General features: G+C 33.2%; 1 protein-coding gene across 2 annotated transcripts in view; it reads left to right on the forward strand.

The window, feature by feature from the left end:
• GRID2 (glutamate ionotropic receptor delta type subunit 2) overlaps positions 1-22,608 on the forward strand; it is a 1,423,646-nt gene that overhangs the window by 1,128,241 nt on the left and 272,797 nt on the right. For both annotated transcript variants that reach the window (XM_078068970.1, XM_078068969.1), the window contains exon 11: positions 3,039-3,351. In XM_078068970.1, the coding sequence (XP_077925096.1) occupies positions 3,039-3,351 (313 nt within the window). The remainder of the gene's footprint in view (positions 1-3,038; positions 3,352-22,608) is intronic.

Below are 22,608 nucleotides of genomic sequence, written 5' to 3' on the forward strand. Positions count from 1 at the left end.
AGGCAGGGAAAGGAAGAAGGAAAGAAAGAGAGAGAAAGAAAGAAGAAAGAAAAAAAGAAAGAAAGAAAGAAAGAAAGAAAGAAAGAAAGAAAGAAAGAAAGAAAGAAAGAAGAAAGGAAGAAAGGCAGTGAAGGAGAGGGAGGGTAGGAATGATCATTTGTTTCTGATCATATTTGGTATTTTGGAAATGTTCAAGAAGTTTTTGGGCTATCTTTATGAATCAGTGATTCTTGGCTTTTTTTTTTTTTTTCTTCTGCTCCAGTAAAACTTCTCTCATACAAGTAAGGACTATCACATATTCATATCAAGCACAATGATCTGCTGTCTTATTGATTCTGAAGAAGAGGGTGAGGTACTTCCTTAGGAAGGTATATACAAATCTCAGAGATAGGAAAATGTGTACATATTGTTTCTATTGTGTCTGTACATAAATGTATTTGTGCAGTTTGAAAAGGCCATTAAATGATTCTGATATGCCCTCCACAGGGAGACTGGGAATTTCTCCTTGAAAACAGAATAGCCAAGTGTTAAAAGTGGACCAAAATTTAGGAAGTTCTCCATAGAAAAATGACAAGTAATTATTATATTTAATAAATATTTTAGCACATGCAATATAATCAGTTTCCTTTTCCAAAAAGAAAGCACACATCATTCCCTAGATATCTTTTTTCCATTATAGAAATTCGCTTCATGATACTTATAAGTATCTATTAGTAGAATTAGTGTATGACTATTCCAATTCACAATCATTAATTAGGTGTTAAACATTCAATTATTTATCAGCAAAATATTGATGAACATTTACAAATATTCAGTCAACTTGTCAGTAAGTTCTTCCTTGGGTGAAATTTTCTGATTTTAATTGAGTCATAAAATGTTTTGGGTCACTAGTGCATCAATTACTAAATTACTGATCCATTGTACTGTAATGTCCTGAAAGAGTAAAGTCAACTTCTGAAAGCCTAATTGAATCTTGGAGAGATATTTATTCACCATTGGATTAAGATAAATGAGTCAACTCACAATAATCACACTAAACTTAGGTACATTTATTTCACAAATGGGTAAACTGAAGCTCAGAAAAGATAGAACTAGAGAGGTAAGGATCCAGGTGAAAAGACCTAATTCCTAATATCTAGCTACAGAAAATAAATACATGAGCTTGAAAGCAATAATAATTATTTCTCTGAAAGTTCATTTTCATGTAGTGTTATTAAATTTAATACCTCTCCATTAATAAGTTATAAACTCATGGTGTTTATACTAATATGGCCTTGTTGCATTGTAAATAGCGTAATAAAAAACCCCACAAAATTTTAGACTCTTTTAAGGTAAAAACTGTCCTAAAACTAGTTATCTCAACCACCTACTATATGGGTTACTTGGAAAACGAAGGATTTTTTGCAATAAGGTCAGTGGTTATGAGCACAGGTTTGGAGTAAGAAAAACCAAGCTTTGAGGCTGGCTTCTGTGCTTATCGACCATGAGAACTAAATGAGTTACTTAATTCTTGTAGTTGTTCCATCTATGAAATAGAGGGGAAAACACGTAATTCATGATGTATTGTAAGGGTTAAATAAGAAAATTTATTTAACTACTTAGTACTGGGCCTGGCAGCAAATATATATGGGCTGATATATATGTATAAATATAAATATATATACACGCACAAACACACATAAAGTTTAAATGTAGCTTAGAATAGTTTTGAGGCCATTATTACTTCAGAGACTAGATTTATTTGAACTGGTTTAGCACTCTATTAGGTATGTTACTTTTCATGTTTTTGTGTTTTTGTTTTTGCTTGTTTGTTTGTTTTGGTCTCCAAAAGCAATAAAACCAGTTTCTATACTCCTTCATAAAACAATGCAAAAGAAGGAAAAATCATAACAAAAATGTTCAACAAACAATTTACTATTATTTGTATTTGTCTGGAAGGAGCTTCCCACAGCTTTAATCATAGCCATGGGTTATTATTTCAAACAAAATACATCTTTTAGATATTTAAATGTGTGTTCTCATATCATGGAATTGAAATGTAATTCATTTGTTCTGTGATCTCACTGCAATTCTAAGTGCTTCAAATAAGTAAAATAGCATGTACTGTAGTTTTGAGTGCTAGCCCTGAGAATCTAAAGAGATACACATTGAAAAGAAGGGTTGTCCAAGAAAAATTAGGTATCCTTAATCTTTAATTTTTCATTAAAACATTTCTGAGGTTTATACAATAAAACCATGGTAGAGACTTTTGGCAAATGACATTATAACTTAGTGCTATATGAAAGTTCTAACAAACTAATATATTTAGAGCTTAATAATATAAATTCTGGGGGTGCCTTGGTGGCTCAGTTGGTTAAGTGTCTGCCTTTGGCTCAGGTCATGATCCCAGGGTCCTGGGATGGAGCCCCACATCAGGCTCCTTGCTCAGCGGGGAACCTGCTTCTCCCTCTCCCTCTGCCTGCCACTCCCCCTGCTTGTGCTCTCTTTCTCTCTCTCTTTGTCAAATAAATAGATAAAATCTTTTAAAAAATACATAAATTCTGATGCAGAGAAATCTAAACCAAGAGTAAAATGCTATGTTGAGCTTTTCTTTTTTTTTTTTTTAATTTACCTGCCTAAGAATTTACATGTTAAGAATATAATTAAGTATCTTGGGAACATTTTCTCAGAAAGAATTCTTTAGAATAAGTTTTGCCTTTGCTACTGTGTTAATGATGGCTTTGATAAAATGACCCAAGGAAAAAAGACAATTTCCTTCAGGTGTTATCTGTGTCTGAAATATTCTTCACTGATTTCACATGCACTGATAATATGAACAAGGTAATTTATCTGACTCTGGTCGGGCAAGATTTGCAGTGAGAAATGCAAAATTCACACAGAGTTTGCCTCTAAGAAATCTCTGCCGTGTTTTTCAATTTATATAAAAAGACTAAAGATGTTGCCTGAGGCATTTTCTTTTCCTTAAAGCAAGCTGAAGCACCACAAATCAAGTTGTTTTTCACATTGTTAATTTAATATTTTCTCTTTCAATTTCTCAGAGAGCCGACATAGGGATTTCTGCTTTAACCATCACCCCAGATCGTGAGAATGTGGTGGACTTTACAACACGCTATATGGACTACTCAGTGGGAGTACTACTTCGAAGGGCTGAAAAGACAGTGGACATGTTTGCCTGTCTTGCACCATTTGATCTCTCTCTCTGGGCTTGCATCGCTGGCACTGTTCTTCTGGTGGGTCTTCTGGTCTACCTCCTGAATTGGCTTAATCCCCCACGATTACAAATGGGATCAATGACTTCTACTACTCTCTACAACTCCATGTGGTTTGTGTATGGATCCTTTGTACAACAAGGTAAGGAGAAAAAATACATTTTAGTCTGAAAAAGGAATATGTTTCAAATGCCATGAATCAGTTAAGAATGTTCTGTATCTGACATCAATAAGTGTTCTAAAGGGTCTTCACAGCAATGCTTAGAAAAGAACATTTCCTACTCTTTCCTAGAGGATCTCAAACACAGCAGGTTTCCCACAAAAATGGTTCATTATCTTTTGATGTAGGTTCAATTTCATCAACAAAGCCAAAAATGAATGTCAGAGGTAAGGTTCACAAGAAACTCAAGATCAGATTTCCCCTCCTCCCCCCCTAATTTTTTTTTTTCCTTTCTCTGACATTCTGAGAAATAGCCTTACTAGGATGAAACAACTTACAACCAGAGCAGACACTGTTTAATTATTTACATATAAAAGACATGTTGGGACTGGTTCTTTGTTCAGAGACATTATTTAATGTATTAAAAATATTCAATGATGGTGAAAAAACTTTGATTCATTTAAGATTCTGATAAGAAATTTTGTCTTATCTTTCATCTTAATATTTAATTAATCTTTACCAATGATTTAACTTACAATGTCATGGTATTCTAAAGAATGTCTTTGTTTTGTTATTCAATATTTAATCTGCCCTACTCTTTAAAGTTGTCCAGTTATTTCTATGACTCCCACCATTTTAGAATAGAATAATACTTACTGAACTCCTTATTTGAGACTACTGCCATTTTACAGAATGAAATAATAAAATACTTAGGGGATCGATAGTTTCTTACAAACCTATCACATATAATAAAGAGGAGAAATATGTGTCATAATGGAGATACATGACACTTTTGCTTTAATATTTATAAATTTCAATAGCATCTTATTTTTTATTCACACTTGCTATTAGATCTTCCATTAAATTTGAGTAGTTGTTCTCAACTGCATACTCCTGAGTGAGACCACTGGCCCAGAGAGGGCCTAGGAGAGAGCCCTAAGAAAAGGAATGGGCTAGAGGAGCTTTCAGTGCTAACTGACAAAGAGTAATGAGAAAGACCCAAGTACCATGTATAGCATGCAGTGGTATACATACCAAATAAAGACAATATTTAAAGATGGCGGGTTTGGCCAAAAATGTTAAACATTTCAAAAAATCAAGTAAAATTAAGACTTGAAAGATACTTACTGGATTTAGCAATAAACTTGTTATTGGTAGTATTCCAGTGACTATAGCTGCATAACCAGATCCTCCAAAACCTACCAGTTCTGTGGGTCAGAAGTTTAGACAAGACATAGGGAGGATGGCTTGTCTTTACTCCGTGATGTCTGAGGACTCAACTAGACAACTCAAAGTCTGAAAATGAACTCATCTGAAGGCTTGTGCATTTCACTTACATGTCTGGTGGCTGATGCTGGCTGAGGGCTGGTAGCTTCAGTTTTCTTTTATGGTCTCTCTTCATGGGATAGTTTGGCCTTTCTCACAGAATGGTAGTTAATTTCTCCATAAAGAGCATTCCAAAAAGAGAAAAAAGAGTCAATGAAACAGAAAAATGTTAGAGTCCAGGTTGGGGATCACAAACTTGTATGATGGCGTGAGTTCCTCTTGTAGGGAACATCCTGGTTGTGCCCGTCTCATAACTTTGTTATAAAAATTAAAGTGGCTAAAAATTATGAAGTTCTTAGATAAAATAACTTATATAAGGGTCACATAATTGCTTACCACATAAATAAAAAATAAAAACAAATCATACTCAGCTGTGGATAGTTAGGCACATGGAAAAAGGATAAAAAGGCAAATGATTTTAGATTATTTGCAAGATAATGGTTAAAATGGTAGCTCCTAGGGTACATGAAGCAATAAAAAAAAAAAATAGAAAGACCAATAATAAGAATGCAGTAAGAGTATGACTGGAAAGTAATAAAGTAGTAGTAGGAGAGAATAGAGTTCTTGATGAGGCCAAAGAACAAAAGTGGAAATATCAGTGTGAGGGAGTTTGAAGTTTGTATTTATGGATTCCTGAAGTTAAGAGTTGGTGAGAGACTTCAAAGCTGATCAAGGAACTGAGAGCCCAGAGGATTAGATGAACCATCAGCAATGACGGTCAACTCAGATTGGAGAGAAAGAAAATGAGCCATGTGCCAAAGTTGTCAGTAAATGAGGACAAATAGCTAGGAGATGTTAATAGGTATGAGCACAGGCTAAAAATAAAGGCTGGTATAGTTAGATATAATTAACCTTTGTTTTCATCTCATTTCTTCCCAATCCACCCAATTTTCTGTACATGGTTTAATAACCACCAATATTCAGTTGACCCCCCCCAAATCTACATTACCCATTCTTTAATTTTAGTTTTGTATATCCAACTGCTCACTAGACCACTCTCTGGTTATAGCAAAAGCACCATGAATTCCAACATGTCAAACATTGAATTTATTTTACACTTTAAAGCTTTGTAGCTTCTCATATTCTCTCTTCCAGCTGATGCATTGCTAGCCACTCAGATATACAGGTTAGAAACTCTGAAAACAGTTTGATTTCTTCTTCCTTCTATCCCTTCTATCCAACCACAATTAGGTCCTGTGAATTTTACCTTCTAAATATTTCTAGAAGTGGAAATCTTGTCTCACCTAGACAGATTAAGCCTACACTCCTACCTAGATTAAGCCTACTTCATTTCTCATCTGAACTACAGGAATGTTGTTAACAGGTCTTTCTTTTTTCAATCTTGTCCCCTGCCAACATATGCTCCACATACTTACATATATATCCAAGTTATTTCTATCAGGGAGAGCTAAACACATAATTCTCATTCTTTAAATATTTTCTTGGCTCCTCAATGCTCACAGTTTAAAAGTCTGAGTTACTTGGAACATGAACAATATTCCACCATTGGGCTCCTGTCCAGGGCTCAATTCTCATCTCTTACCGTTCATGCCTCACATTTAATTGTTCAGTTACTCCAAATGGCTTTTGTCCCTTGAATACAAGACTGTGCCATGACTCTCTGCCATTGCTTCTGCTCCTTTCAATTCCTAAAATGCCTTTATTACTAAACTTTTTAATCTCTATTCTTACTCTGCTTTCATATGGCAAGTTGCTATGCATCCTCTAATTCTTGTTTTGATCTCACTTCTTTTAGGAAATATTTGCTGGGATTAGGAACCATCTTCTAAGCTTCTGAAGATATATTTATCATAACACTTATGAACTATTATGTAATTGCCTTTTCTTCATTTGTCTCCATCTGAGTCCTTTGAACATAAAACAGTGTCTTATCGTTATAGTCCCTTTACCTACAGTTCAGTGTCTTGTACATATTAAGTGTTTGATAAATGCAAAGTGATCAACTAAATGAATAAATACATGCTAAATAGTTAACTAAACAAAGCATGGAGTTAACTGCAATGTTGTGCTTATTTGATTATAATCTGTTCCCCAATGATCTAAATTCACGAAACCTAACAGGAAGTTACTCAGAATGTCTCTACTGGTGTATTTTATTAAGTAGCTAAGATGAGGAACTTATAACAAAGGTATCAGATTTGTTGAAGCTTTATTTTTGAGGATGTTGACATGCTTTCTGAACTCTGCCTCCAGGTAGCCAAATTAATTTTTGGAGCACATCTAAGAGAAAAAGAAAAGTAAAATTACCCATATGGTTAGCATGATTTTCTCATGTGTAAACATGACACAGATATCAAAAGTTATAAATATGTTAAGCACTTTTCCATCCCAACTGGGCCTTTAAATGAATTGTACGGCCTGTAGGTTGATTGTACATTAATACAAATTCCTAGTGATGGATAATGCTGAATTGCATATGATTAACTACTTCATCTTTGAAATGCTGCCATTCTTCCACTTCCTAACAATGAAAAGGTGAATTTGTTAAAAGATACAGAAAGCATCTTTACATTTTGATTAAAAATAAATTAAGAAAAAGCTCCTAAGCCCTATGAAAAAAAGAATCAGTCAATGACAGTGTCCATGCACAGGCAATGGAGTTAAAATTAGTGATAATTTTCAATAAAAATACAGTCTTTTTAAGAAGTGCAGCTGTTATTCAGAATTACCGTCTTTATTGAGCCACTAGACCAGATTGAATAGGGATAAAAAGCATTTCATGTATTATCGGAAAAATTTCTGAAAAAAGAGTTTAGGGACAGCTAAAAGAAAAATGTTAAATATATGCCAGTTGTTTACCAATTCTGATTTTTAAAAAAGTCTGTAACTTCAAAGCATTCTGGAAAAATAGCTCAGGGAATCCAACTGTGCAAAAGCAGTATGGTCCATTATAGAGATAAACTTAGTACATCTGTTTGGCTGGAACATTAAAGCTTGTGAATTAGATAGTTAAATGCATGAATGAGAGACCAATTTTATGCAAGTTTTGTTGTCGTTTTATATCCTCCTTTATTTCCATGTCTACATGCATCTCTCTGCAATCAACATACTTAAACAACTAGCATTTGATTTTTGAAGATCTTTTATGTTTAGTTTATGGGCAGTGATATTAAGAGCATCATCTTAATATCATCTGGGCCTGGGGGTGGGAGGCCTCTGACTTTTTCACACACATATTGTATACAATTTGTTTGCTGTTTACTTGCAAAGGGCAATTTCAGAGTTTGCCTCAGATGCTTTTGTCTGGTTCTAGAAAGTACAAATATTTATAGTCATGTAAAATATTTATAGCTATTACATATGTTTATTTACCAGCAAGCATTTATTAAGTACCAACTATATGCCCCGAACAGGAAGAACAAAAAGAAAACAAAGAATAACTATATTAACTGGTTTAATTACCATTTCTTGGGTATGCTGTATATCATGCCCAACTTAGATGTTTTGAGTATGGTCATAAATAAGAAAGATACAGTTCTGGCAGGCATGCTTGGAACCATCTAAATGGGCCATAGCCAAATGGGACCAGAAAAACCACTTCCAATGAGGAGACAGAATTATTGGAAAGAATAAAGAAGGAAAATTCCTTTGCTAGCTTTCTTGAAGATCAAAAAGCTCCACAGATGCCAGTGATGAATAAAAAGGGGGCCTTTAGGAATAGTAGAAGATAACCTGAGGGCTGCTGCACAAGAATTAACAGGAGAGGCAACCCACAGTCTTTGAGATCCCAGGGCAATTTTTGGAAGAAAATAAAGAGCTCTTTCCACTGCCAGATGGATCATAGTGTTACAGAGAATCACAACTTTCTCATTTCCACAAAAAGAAGAATCAGACATTCTTCTCTATCGAATTAGGCAACTAAAGAGATTGCTGATGAGAAAGCATCTCTTGAAAACTTAGCATAGGAGAATAACTCAAAAAGACATCTATTTTAATAGTGTAGATATCAAATATATGAAATTTATCAATGTCCTAGTTGCAAAACCCCAAAGGATTCAAACCTTGTAATGCAGTAGCTAAAGCAATTCCTTTGTAATGTTATCTGATATTTCACATTTAATTTGAATATAACAAAAATGATATTGGCTAACTCTGCTGTTTACTGACCCTAATGAACACAGGGAAAATGAGAGTCATCCCCAGTGACAGGCTGACTGGATTATCCAGACAAATTTCTTTCTACGTTCTGTTCTTACAGATATTAACTCAAAAAAGCTCTCTGTAATTTTTATTTGGGTTCAAAAAAACATCTCTGTTGTTGCTAATTATGATTGGCAGCCCTTAATGAAGGGAGTGCCAAGCAGTCTGAGAACTGTCATATCCACTTGAGAATTTCCCCATGCTGATTTAAAACATGACAAGGTGCTCATTTTCTTTCATTTTATCACCAGAATTAACCACTAAAGAAAAAAAAAAACCCAGTTGAACTTTCACGTTCTCAGATACTATTCTAAGTCTATCCTTATGGGTGTGGGGAATGAGTAATTTGTATGGTAGAAAACAAGTGCAGTGATGCTAAGATGGAAATCCATTGGTTTACATTTCCAATGAACTGTAATGAGCTCCTAAGCAATGATTCCATGAATCATATGTATGTAATATGCCCCTGAATTTCGTTTATTTTAATACCAGCTCTTCATGATTTGAGCCAGAAAATCCTTTCTCATGCTAAACTGGGCTTTTGAAGAGTTGAAAGTAATCAAGGCATATGGGGCAAAAATCAGATTTCCACTTACAAAATGCTTATCAAACAAGAACTGGTGAAAACATTTTCTTGACTACTTCAAACTTCTTAAGAATGTATACTATAATTAAAAGCATTATTTTAGTATTTAATGAAACAAAGGAGTGGTTTCCCGAGAGTCATTAAAAAATAAAACAAAACACTGAAAGGTGATTTTTAAGATATTCTGAGTTGGTTTTTCTTCTTCCCCAAGTGCTATAAGAAAAAAATTGTTTTAAAAATCTAAATTTAAGTGATGAAAAAGGAGGTGTCGCAGGTCCTTTAAAATAGCATTGATATCATAGTAGTACTCGGTACTTACAGTACCATATTACAAAACCCCTCAGCTTAAGTAATAAGAATAGGGTCAGACATCACCAAAGATAAATTTATTCTAAAGCTGATTTAGGATTGATCAAAGTTAAACTATTGGGATCAAAAGACTATAGGTGGTAATAGAGACCATCAGTTTAGAATATAAATTTGGAAATTCAATTTTTGTTTGACCTGAATCCATTTTTCCCCTTCACCTATGAATATGTATTTAGAAGTTTAATAATGATGGTTATATTTCAAAAAACATGGGAAACTGATCCAAGCTTTTAAAAACAGTATCAGTATGTTTTGAAAATTAAGTCTCTTAGCATTTAACCTAGCTCTAAGATGCATAATTATAAGCCAACTATAATCTCTGGTTTACAAAACTGATGAGTAATAAAGTCCTGGTGATACTTTTGTTAAATACCCTTGAATGTGGCATAACCTTTAATTTTTCACAATTTTAAGGCAGAGAAATTACAATGTGTAATATAAAGTATAAATTCACATCACATATCTCATCATATACAATAGCTGTCCCTTATTTGTAAGCTACATTTCTTGATGACAATCATTCATTTTTATATTAAGATTTAACAAAATACCAATGTATGACCCATATTTCCGCACTGTGGACACATAAAATCGCTCTTTGATTTGTGGCTGTGACTAAATTTATAGAGTCTCTTTATATTTACAGCTCTGTCCCTTCGACTCTAAATTAGCAATCCATTTGGGACAGCTACACAGTTTGTCCTGTCTGCTTCACTTGTTTTCTAGCACTTAATGTTTATATCCATGTACTTTACTACTTTAACAGGTACTTATAGTATTTCTTCTGCCTTTACGATTTCAAATTCTTTATTCTCCAGAAAACGTCTGTTTAGTTATTAAATAAGAATTATTTATCTAGTCACAAGGGTGAGGAGGACAGCATAGTGTCTGTCTTCATGGAGCTTTCAATATACAAGAGAAACAAACTAGTAAACACATAGCTCCATCACAGAATCCTAATTATTTCTAATTTTCTAAATATTTCTAATTTCTAAATATTCCTAATTTCCTAATTATCATGTTGAGGAAAGCACAAGTCATGATGGGCTTGGAGTTTACAGACATGCTGCTATTTGGTGCAATATAATTAGGTCAAATGCATACAAAGTCATGACCTATCAAAATGAAGAACACAGACTGGGAACCAATTTTTTACCTAGTGACAATGGACGAAATGAATTGTCCAATCAACTCACTTTATCTTTGCTTTCTGATCTATAAAGTACTAGATTATTTTAAAATTTTCTTTCGGCTCTAAATTATAGGATTCTATTGTATTAATATCTAATTTAAGAACTATTTTCATATCTTTGTGTTTCCTTGAGATACAGCTCAGTTTTAAATCCTATATCTACCATTTACTAACTATATGACATTGAACAAGTTGCTTAACCTCTAGGTGCCTCAGTTCCCTGAATAATAATTGCCTACTTCATCAGGTGTTTGAAAAATTAATCGCTCATGGATATAAAACACTTAAAACTGTGTGCATGACATAAAATAGACACTCAACATTATAATTACCTCAACATTTTTGCAGGCCACAGCAAGAGATAGAATCAACCACATTGTTTAATACACTCATAATTATCTCACAGAAAATAAGCATTATTTTAAAGAAGCATATTGTAATTAGGTATAAGGAAATATATTAAGAAAGCTAGTCTAGCTAATGAAAATGCTTATAGTAAAAACCATATACTAACAAACTCATAATAACTTTGTCATTCAGCTAGATGTGAAAAACTAAAAGCATTTTTTCCCATGTAAGTACATCATCATCACATGTATTGTGATAAACTGTAGGATAACAGGGCCCAAGATACAACAAATAATGAACTCAAATTGAATGGAATTACAAGTTTGGATTCAGGATGCTTCCAGTTTATATATTAAGTCCTTAAAAAGATTGAGTAATTTTAGAAAGATTAATGTATAAGAACTGTGTAAATATGTGTTTTGTTTTTGGAATTATGTCTTGAAATCTGTAACTAAAATAGCACAAAATTGAGCATGAACATCATAGAGAAGGCTAATTTTCCTAAAGTAATCAATGTTCACAAACTGCCATTGATGCAGTTTAGAACCATTTGGATCCATTCCAGAATTGAAATGATGATGATGATGAAGATGGTGATGATGATGATATTTCAGTTTTTGTTTATTACACTCACAATGACAGTATTGAAACTTAGAATATTTAATAGTTTTTACTGAAGCATAATTAACAGACATTACGTTAGTTTCAAGTATACAACATAATGATATGATATTTGTATATATTGTGAAATGATCACTGCAATAAATCTAGTTAATATGTACACATAGTTACAGAATTTTTTATGATGAGAACTTTTAAGATCTACTCTCAGCAGCTTTCAAATATGTAACGCAGTATTGTTGACAATAGTCACCATGCTGTGCATTATATCCCTGTGACTTATTTTATAACTGGAAGTTTGTCCCTTTTCCTTCCTTTCCCCCATTTGGCCTGCATCGCCTCTGGCAACCACCGGTCTGTCTTCAATATCTGTGTGCTCAGTTTTTTTCATTTGTTTTGCTTTTTAGAGTCCACGTGTAAGTGAGACCATATGGTATTTGCCTTTCTCTGTCTGACTTATTTCACTTAGCATATGCCCCCAAGGTCTATCCAGGTTGTCACAATGGCAAGATTTCGTTTTCCTCCATGAATGAATAATATTCCATGATATGCACTGGAATATTATTCAGCCTTGGAAAAGAATGAAAAAATATATATGCATATATAACACGTATGACTATATATAACGTATTTCTTCATTCATTCATCTTAATGGACACTCAGGTTGCTTTTGTCTCTTAGCTATTGTAAATAATGTTGCAAGGAACATGGGAGTACATATATCTTTCCAAGTTAGTGTTTTCATTTTCTTTGGATAAATACCCAGAAGTGGAATTGCTGGAGCATATGGTAGTTCTGTTTTTAATTTTTTGAAGAAGCTCCATACTGTTTTCCAGAGCATCTGCACTGATTTGCATTCCTCCCGACAGAGCTCAAGGGTTCCCTTTCTCCATACCCTTGCCAACACTTGTTATTTTTTGTCTTTTTGATAATAGCTATTCTAATAGGTGTGAGGCGATAGCTCATTGTGGTTTTATTTATTTTTTATTTTTTATTTTTTAAAGATTTTATTTATTTACTTGACACAGAGAGACACAGCGAGAGAGGGAACACAAGCAGGGGGAGTGGGAGAGGCAGAAGCAGGCTTCCCACTGAGCAGGGAGCCCGATGTGGGGCTCGATCCCAGAACCCTGGGATCATGACCTGAGCCGAAGGCAGATGCTTAACGACTGAGCCACCCAGGCACCCCTCATTGTGGTTTTAATTTGCATCTCCCTGATGATTAGTGATTTTGACGATCTTTCATGTGTCTTCTTTGGAAAAATGTCTATTCAGATCCTTTGCCCAATTTTTACTCAAATTGTTTTTTTGCTATTGAGTTGTATGAGTTTTTTACATATTTTGGATATTAGCCCCTTATCAGATATATGATTTGCAGCTATTTTCTCCCACTCAATACATTGCCTTTACATCTTGTTGGTGTTTTCCTTTGCTGTGCAGAAGCTTTTTAGTTCAATGTAGTCCCACTTGTTTATTTTTGTTTTGTTGCCTTTGTTTTTGGTGTCAAATCCAAAAAAATCATTGCCAAGAGCAATGTCAAGAAGTTTACCCACCTATGTTTTCTTCCAGGAGTTTTATAGATTCAGGTCTTACATTCAAGTCTTTAGTCCATTTTGAGTTAATTTTTGTATATGGTTAAGGTAATGGTCCGGTTTCATTCTTTTGCAATGTCAATAACTATTTGATTGCTTAATATATTGATAAAACTGAAAGCAGCCTTGTCTCATAAATAAATAGAACCTATGTTAAATATTATGCTAAAATTTTAAATTCACTGATGGAATTCCTTTAAACTTAAGAGAATTGCTAAACAATAGTTTCATTGTTAACATATATGTAATGCTTGTTGATACTTTTGAAATATATCATAATGCATAGGAAAGTTATAAATAATATAGTTAAGTATATGTTCCCTTTAGTTTATATTCTTGCAGCACTGGAATATATAACACCAGATATAAGGTTAATTTTAAGATGAAAACAATTTCTAAGTAACCAGTAAAATTTGTGACTTCTACCTAAGAAAATCAAAGCACGTAATAGTATTGTGAGTTAAATTTGTGATTTAAAGCAAACAATATGCCATTCCAGTATTCACAAGGTTGAGTCTAAATTAAAACTGTCTTTGATATTATTTTATCAATATTAACAATCTAAAAATAAATTATATTATTAAAATTATTGAAAAGAAATAAAAGATCTTTGGATGCTTCTCCAAAAATTATTTTAATACAGTTTTTGCTGAGAGAAGTTACTAAGTTCCCAAAGCAATAATCATTTGTTGCCTGAAATAAAATTTTTTGAGAGGTCTGTACTTTAAGTAGGGGTAATCCTAATATTTTTGGCTTTTAAATTTTGAAATAGTATGATTTCACATAATTATCTGCAAAGTCATGAAGAATTGTTGACAGTCTTCTCTTCTGCTTTAGATCCTTTCTAATATCGTGATGGTCTCTCCTTTCCTTCTAAACATAAAGTAATTTTGCTATATCAGCAGGACTGCCTGCAAGCACCACATTTCTGTACTATTGTTATACTATTCAAAGAGTTTAGGCCACTTAGTCCTCAGTCGTCTGCCTGACATCACCACCCAAGGAGTACTATAATCCTCTAGAAATGCATTGCCTGGAGTGTGGCACTGCTTAATAAATCACTTCATCTTGTTTATCTTTCTCTTGACATATATCTAGCAGCAGGAACCATTATCCTGTGACAATGTTAAGTTCTATTGACATTTTCTCTTAATTAACTACACCACTGGCTACAAATTTAACATTGGGAATAAACTTCCTTTATTTAATGCTATCTTGAACAAAGGAAGTGTTAAGTTTGTCATGCATTCATTGTCTTAACAGATATCGAAACATCTTTGTTGTTTTTTCAGACCAATTTATTCTGCTGAGAAAATAAACAGAATTTGCATGTAAAATCATGTTGCACTATTTCTTAATTACACAACTGACCAATTAGGTGCATTTTTCCATTAGTTATCTTAATGAATATATGAGAGCTCTATTATATATGCCTGAATTCCTCTGTGATACCACTTCTTCAATCAATGGAATGACTTTATGTACATTTTTATAAATTCAAAGAAACATTTCTTTTGAGATTAAAACATGTTTTATGTACGTTAAAGCTAAATGTTCGGGGTTCAAATTATAAATCACTCATTTATTCAACATTATTGAATGTCTACAATGTGACAGGCCCTATCCAAGCTCCTGGAGATAGCTTTCTGAGAAAAACAAAGATTCAGTCTTTTATGGAGCTTTTATTCTAGTGAAGGGAGACAGGTAAAAAAAACAATAGGCTAAATCAATCAATAAATAAATTACACAGTCATCAGAACTCAAATACTATAGAAAAATTATCTCGGGGGAAAGGAATTTGAAGTACACGTGGAAGGGTTGCAATTTTCAATAGGTTCAATAGGTTCATTTAAGTAAGCCTCTAAGCATTTGAAATTGGAACAAGGACCTAAAGGATGGGAAGGAATGTGCTGTAGAGATATGGGGGGGTGGGGGAAGTCAGGTGTAGCAAATCACAAATACAGTGACCTGCTCCAAGAGGCCAGAAGGACAGCTTAGTAGGAGGGGAGGTCAGAGAGGTCCATGAGCTCACATGAGATTAGGCTGTCTAGTTTTTGGCTTCTACTTTGTAGTAATGAAGAGTCACTAGAGTGTTTTAAGCAGAGGAGTGGCAGGACTAAACATTTAGACAAATATAAATAATTGTTTTAGAAGGCATTAACCGTCAAACTATTCTCTATCTGTTGTGATTTCAAGTCCTCCAGCATACTTGGGGATTTACGAACTGTTTCAAAAAATTGTAGATTTGGATCTGAGCCGTGATTATATTTTATAGGTGCATGAATGTTTGTCTGTTGAGGCAGCCATATGTTGCTTACAGCATATATCCATCTAGTGAAACTTTCAAAAACCTTAACTCCAAGAGCCAGTCACACTTTTTTATTCTCCAGATCAATTATGGTTATTCCTTTCAGACAATATCTACATTAAATGAAAAGGCACATATTATTCCTAGCTCTCTTTGTGGTGACAGCTCCTGAAGAAAACCATTCTCTTGTAAGTAATCTCCCCCAGTGCTCTTGTTAAAAAGGACCACAGAGAGGAGCAAGAGTAATGGCATTCTCAGTGTATTTCTTCCTTCTCAATCAACTTCCTATATCTTTCTGGAAACAATAAATGTTATTTTACATAAATTATTTTAGCCCTTTATTTGGACTACATATCAATATTATATATAAATATCTATCTATAGATAGATAAATAAATATAGATATTTAATATATAGAGATAGCTGTAAATATCTATCTATACATATCTATACCCATATCTAGATACAGAGAGAGAAAGAATTTTTTCCCTATACCAAACCAAACTGCTAATAACAGTTTGCATTCAGAGTAGGATTAAATAATTCCCCTGTTCCTAAATCATCAGTTGTAACCTTCTCTATAGATAATTCTTCCTGTAAACAATGTAATTGAAGATCTTTATTACTTTTATTTGCTTGAAATTTATATATACTTCTCCTTTATCCAAAAAGATCTTAAAATCTGCTAACATTCATAACACTTTCTCTCTCAGAAAAATAAATCAATAACATTTTACTCTCAGTTTTCCTTGTCAAGTCCAGTTCTTTGATTAAAAAATTTCTTGATTTTTAAATTCAGTCATTTGCTCACAAAAGGCCATCTGTAATATAAGATTAAATAGACACTAGGGGCAGCCACACTGGAAATCTGTAAACACAGCATTATCCCTCAGAAAACCTTCCTTTGAAAATGATGTGCAGTTCATCCATTGGGGCTATACTTAATCTCTAAGCCATAGGAAAAACAAGGTCAAATCTTATGTCAAGACCAGGAAATAGTGTAATTATAGTTTTATAGGTCCCCCTATAGTTGTTGCAGATAGTTGTATAGATAGTGACACTTGTGAAAACTAAATATTTAAAGTGAATCTGTAATATTCAATCCTCCAAATATGGAACATGGTTTAGGTTAAAGAGTGTAAATTAAAATGTTCACTCTGATGTTCATTGATTTTTTAATTTTTTCTTCTGAACTAGTATTGACCCAATTGACGTTCTACAAACACTGACTTGAATTGGGTTAAGCAAGTTGGAAATTATATTTGATGACCTGAATAATTCACTAAAAAGGATAAGCATTAAAACTTGCTTTAGTAGCACAAACACATTTTTTATAATAATGTAAGATAATGAAGCTGGCCACATGCAATGTCCAGGATGGACACTTATAAGTTGGAATGAATAACTTTTGCATTACTAAATTACATAGAATACATATCTAACTGGAACCAAAAGAGAGTAATTTGGCTGAGAAAAAGTCATTCCTGGCACTAAAAGACAATTTAACGTGCATTTACACCCAGGGAAGCTTAGAAAATGAACAGTAATTGCAGAGGTCAAACTTGTAAGCTGGCTATGCTTACTTGTTTCACTCCAAGACTTGAGTGCAATGCAATTTAAACCTCAAATCTGACTATCTGAGACTATCATTTAATTTCAGTAGTTTATCAACTGAGAATATTATAAATAATGACATAAGTACATATCCAAGGTGTAGATGATTCTACATACCAAACAAATACCATCATGACGAAGTGTTATGTTTGTAAACATATTACATACATGTTGTATGTTATGTATACATTGTAATTATATATATATTTCTCCTTTACATATGTTATATATATATATATTTCTCCTCTAGAATACCTCCTCCTGATATGTCATTATAAAACTAACATATACATACATATAAACTAACATATTATACACATGTTATATATGTTATATATAATTATATATATTTCTCCTTTATATATGTTATATATATATTTCTCCTTTAGAATACTTCCTTCTGATATGTCACTATAGTTTAATATATTTCACAACACTAACTGATAAAGATGAAAACAAGTATCATGTAATGCAAAGATGTCAGAAAGTAACCCAACGTGTATGGTTTTCAAAAACAAGAATCAATAAGGTATATTGTTTAATTTTTCTCTTTTCTTTTAAGTAGCAGCTAAATGGTTTTACAAAATAAGAAGTATTTTCATTTAAAATTGCAGATTTTTATTTTTTTCTTTTCCTTTATGATATTATAAAATGCAACTCTACTCTTTTAAATGATTTTAAAATAAACCAGCAAATACAGTGTTTATTACATATGCATTTTCTGTGTCTAATTTGTTTTACAAGTCTTTGGGGAATATAATTAAACATATTTGAAATCAGAGAATTCAAAGGAAGTGAAGAATGAGAAAAGCCAAATAGAATAAACTTATCAATCTCCTTTTTAAAAATATAGACTTAATTTTTAAATTGCAACACCTGGTATTAGTGAAATAAGTTTCATAGAAAAAAATCTTTAAATCTTATTAAAGCCGTTTTCTGCCTTTCTTTTGCTTCTGTGCAGATGATATTTTGATAATCACTCTGAAAGTCCCAGTGGCTGTGCTGTAGCTTATAGATAAGTTATGAGGGGAAAAATGCCACCACCTCCAACTTTTAAGCTATCTTTTCATAAGATAAGCATCTCCAACAATGCTGCATTTTGTAACACTTGTTTTTTCCTATTTTTAATTTATTGTCGACTCAGCTACAAAAAAAACAGTAAGCAGGTCCTGTAGCAGGTCTGAGAAGTTTGAAGACAGAGATGAAACTTTCAGGGACCCTCCCAGGCTGATCTTAAAGTGCTTTGATCTGGTACTTTTGATCTTCAAGATGCTTTAGCTGGAAAACTTCCCCTTAACACACACACACACACAAAATGTGGAAATTTAAGCTTGAAACAATTCTCAGGGTTATATTTTTCTTTTCAGGTTTAAAAATGATGTACTTTCTATTCATCAGTTTCTTCATTGTCATTTCTTCTCACAAATTTAATATTTTATTCATGCTGATTAAAGTTAGAATTTTATCGGCAGATGATCTGGTAGAGTGTACCTGTTAATCACAATGATAGAGTTATGTGAGATTATAAATTTAATAACAGCATTTCATCCAAATAGCTATATGATCTGTGCTATTTAGAGACAGTATGAAGGATGGCGTAGAGATTATGAGACTTCTAAGGTCGACCAGCTGACATGTTAGCCTGAAGAACATTAGGTACTACCACCTCAACAACAAAAATGGCAGTAAAAATAGAAAAGAGAGAATGAATTAGAAATATACATGACAGGATTTGGCACTGAGTATGCTGTCAGTATACAGAAAATATATTAATATATAGATATAAAACAGTAGTTTCATACTGTATATGATATTTTTAAAAATAAATTATCAGTACATTCTGAAAACCATTTATTCCTCTAGGTATTCTTAAATAGCTTTACTTACTGTCTGTATAAGAGCCTATATTATATGTGTGTCTACATATATAATTTGTTTTCCTAAATTTCCTATTATTGCTTGCCTATAAAATTATAAAAAGTTATTCTAGTGGTTCAGTATTTGTACACATCCTTGGTTATTTTCTTAAGAAATTATCCTAGATATGCAGCTTCTGAGTTAAATGATATGTATATGCACACTTCTAAGACTTCTGGTACTTTCAACCAAACATTGTACCATACTCCATTTTCTCACATTTTCAATAATTAAAAGTATATAAATTTCAATAGAATTTTAAAGGATTTATTAAAAAAACAATAGTAACTTAATGCAATGTAAAATTCAGCTTTACATCACTGCACTTCACTAGATACTTAGAAGACACTTAAACATATTCAAGCAGAGGCAATTGCTTGGGTATAACACATGGCAACATTAAACCACTGAAAAAAATGTTAACTGAATCATTTGGACACAAAAGCTCAGATTCTATCATTGATAATGTTAAGAACACAGACAAAAAGCAGTCTGAAAGTTAGCTCAACCTTTTAAATGTGTATTACTGGTGTTTATAGAGGTATAAAATTATACCATGTAATGCAGTGGGGCTATTCCAATAACTTAAAATACAGCAGCAAAACTTTTATATACCTAACTATAAAGGAGGGTCATGTTCAAAATGATAATGGGAAGTGGGGGTGGGGGTCAGAATCCAAATCCAACAACTCCGTAAAGAGAAGAGAGGACAAAAGAAAAAAGTAGCTGATCAAAATTTACCTGAAGTAGGGCACCTGGGTGGCTCAGTTGGTTAAGCGACTGCCTTCGGCTCAGGTCATGATCCTGGAGTCCCTGGATCGAGTCCCGCATCGGGCTCCCTGCTCGGCAAGGAGCCTGCTTCTCCCTCTAACCGTACCCCCTCTCATGTACTCTCTCTCTCTCTCATTCTTGCTCTCTCAAATAAATAAATAAATCTTAAAAAAAAAAAAAATTTACCTGAAGTAGCTTATCCAATCATTACAATTTTTTTTTTTAATTTCATTTGTAAAACACACACACACACAAAGCATCAAATAATCTTCAAGTTATTACTTCCAGAGCCACCAAAGATTATTAGGCAGAGAAAGACTCTAAAAGTTATTATAAAGAGTTTTATTAAGGGGTCCTTGCATGGCTCAGTTGGTTAAGCATCTGCCTTCAGCTCAAGTCATGATCTCAGGGTCCTGGGATGGAGCCCCGTCATAGGACTACCTGCTCAATGGGAGCCTGCTTCTCCCTCTCCCTCTGCAGCTCCCCCTGCCTGTGCTCTTTTGCTCATGCTCGCTTGCTCACTCACACTTCTTTCTCAAATGAAAAAATAAAATCTTTAAAAAAAAAAAACAAAGAGTTGTATTAAGCCACAAAGATGACTATCATTCAGTGATTAGTTTGGATTTCATTATTTATCTGCAAGTGTCAAATATTTTCTAAAGAATCTGTCTACTGAGAAGTTCATTATATAGTAGAGTTAGAATAGGTTTGTACCATGAGCAGCACAATAAAAGAAATAAAAAGGAAAGTTGCAGAAGATTGCACAAGAACTTAGTCATATGACTACAATTAATATTAATAACATTTCCTTGGATAATATCTTCATGTAAAAACTGCCTACCATGTCTGTTTTTTGAATAGCAGCCTGCATTCTCAAACAATTGCAGGAGTCTCTTGTGTATTGCCATATGGGCAGAGAAGAATCTCTAAGTCTGTGAAACTTGGAAGAGACAAAAAATACATATTTTTTCTATCTTCCATAGGCCTTTGCAGAAAATCAAGGTGAATGAATGTCTCCAGGGAAAAGGGAAACAAAAAAGTAACTCATCATTTTGTTTGCATGTAAAACTTATACAGTGAAAGTTTTATCCCCCTGCAAATAACCTATTATGTCTAAGGTTACTAGTTACAAAGTTATTTGTCAAAGTAATTAAAAAATATATATATATAATAGCTATTTACAAGTCCAGTAATTTGGGCTTATAATTTTTTAATGATTCAATAAAAAGTTTATATGTCATTATTAAAATAGAGAAATGATCAATATGCCAGTTGAATTATCCCAAGAATGAATTTAAGGTATACAGAATCATAGCCCACCTCTCAGAACAATACAAAAAAAAAAAAAAGATCTTCACCTACCTATTTTCTTTATTATTTATTCATCATTAAAAATCTCTTATTTTTGCAATATCACCTTCCTCCTATCTTCTTGATATGTTATATCTCCCAAGATCATCAGTTCATTATAATGGTTATGTTTTAAGCTGATTGTTTCTTACGGTCATCTAAGAAAGTATATTGGTCTTAGTAAATTATTTCCAATATAAAATAATGAGGACTTTTTTCTGAGTTTTGTAGATATCTAAACTATTATCATGTTTATTTTAGTTTTGTTTGCACAAATCTATCCTAAATTTTTGGCCTGTCAGCCTACAATAATCCTATTTATCCTTATTGTTGAGGAGAACAGAGGGAGAAAATGAAGTGGCAGTAATAAACCAGAAGACTTAATGGAAGAAATGTACTTGGAGGAGGAGACACCGTGAGGCTTCCTAGATTCTCTGACATGTGTCACTCCCTGCCTGGCCTTTTCCCTTACCTGTAAGCAAAAATCATCTGTCCCTACTCCTCTCTGATCTTGACCTTGGCTGAGGAAACTCCTAAGACTATGGTAAAGATTAAGAAATGTTTACAAAACATTTAACACAATGCCTGGTCCATTAGTAAATACTCAATATATAGAAGCTTTGATTACTTTTTTCCTGACCTTTGCTTTTAATCTCTTACTTCCTGATTTGGGTTTGAGTTTAATAGGTTTTTTGTGTTTTGTTTTGTTTTGCAACTTCACCCTGATCCCTCTCCTCTCTGACTTCATGTCCTACTTCATTACATCCATGATTTGGATTTACCACTTCAGCCCAGCAATATGAACCTGTTTCCTGACTTTTCCATTGCTCATTTATTCCACCCAAATCTTTGACTCAGTGACTACTGAGGCTGTAGATTGAAAATGCCTTTGGAAATTCCTGAGAAAATCTACAAACCACACCCAAAGTGTGGCATATTAAAGGAAGTGGCATATTAAAGGAAGAGGAGGAGGAGGAGGAGATATTCCTTAAGCAAAATAGTTAAGCTTTATGTAGAATTCTAAAATGCATTCAGTTTTACATATTTGCATTCACATACAAAAACCCATGAGCTGTGGTTCATG

Source organism: Halichoerus grypus, chromosome 3 (genome assembly GCF_964656455.1).
Source record: "Halichoerus grypus chromosome 3, mHalGry1.hap1.1, whole genome shotgun sequence".
In the NCBI taxonomy this organism is placed as follows: domain Eukaryota; kingdom Metazoa; phylum Chordata; class Mammalia; order Carnivora; family Phocidae; genus Halichoerus; species Halichoerus grypus.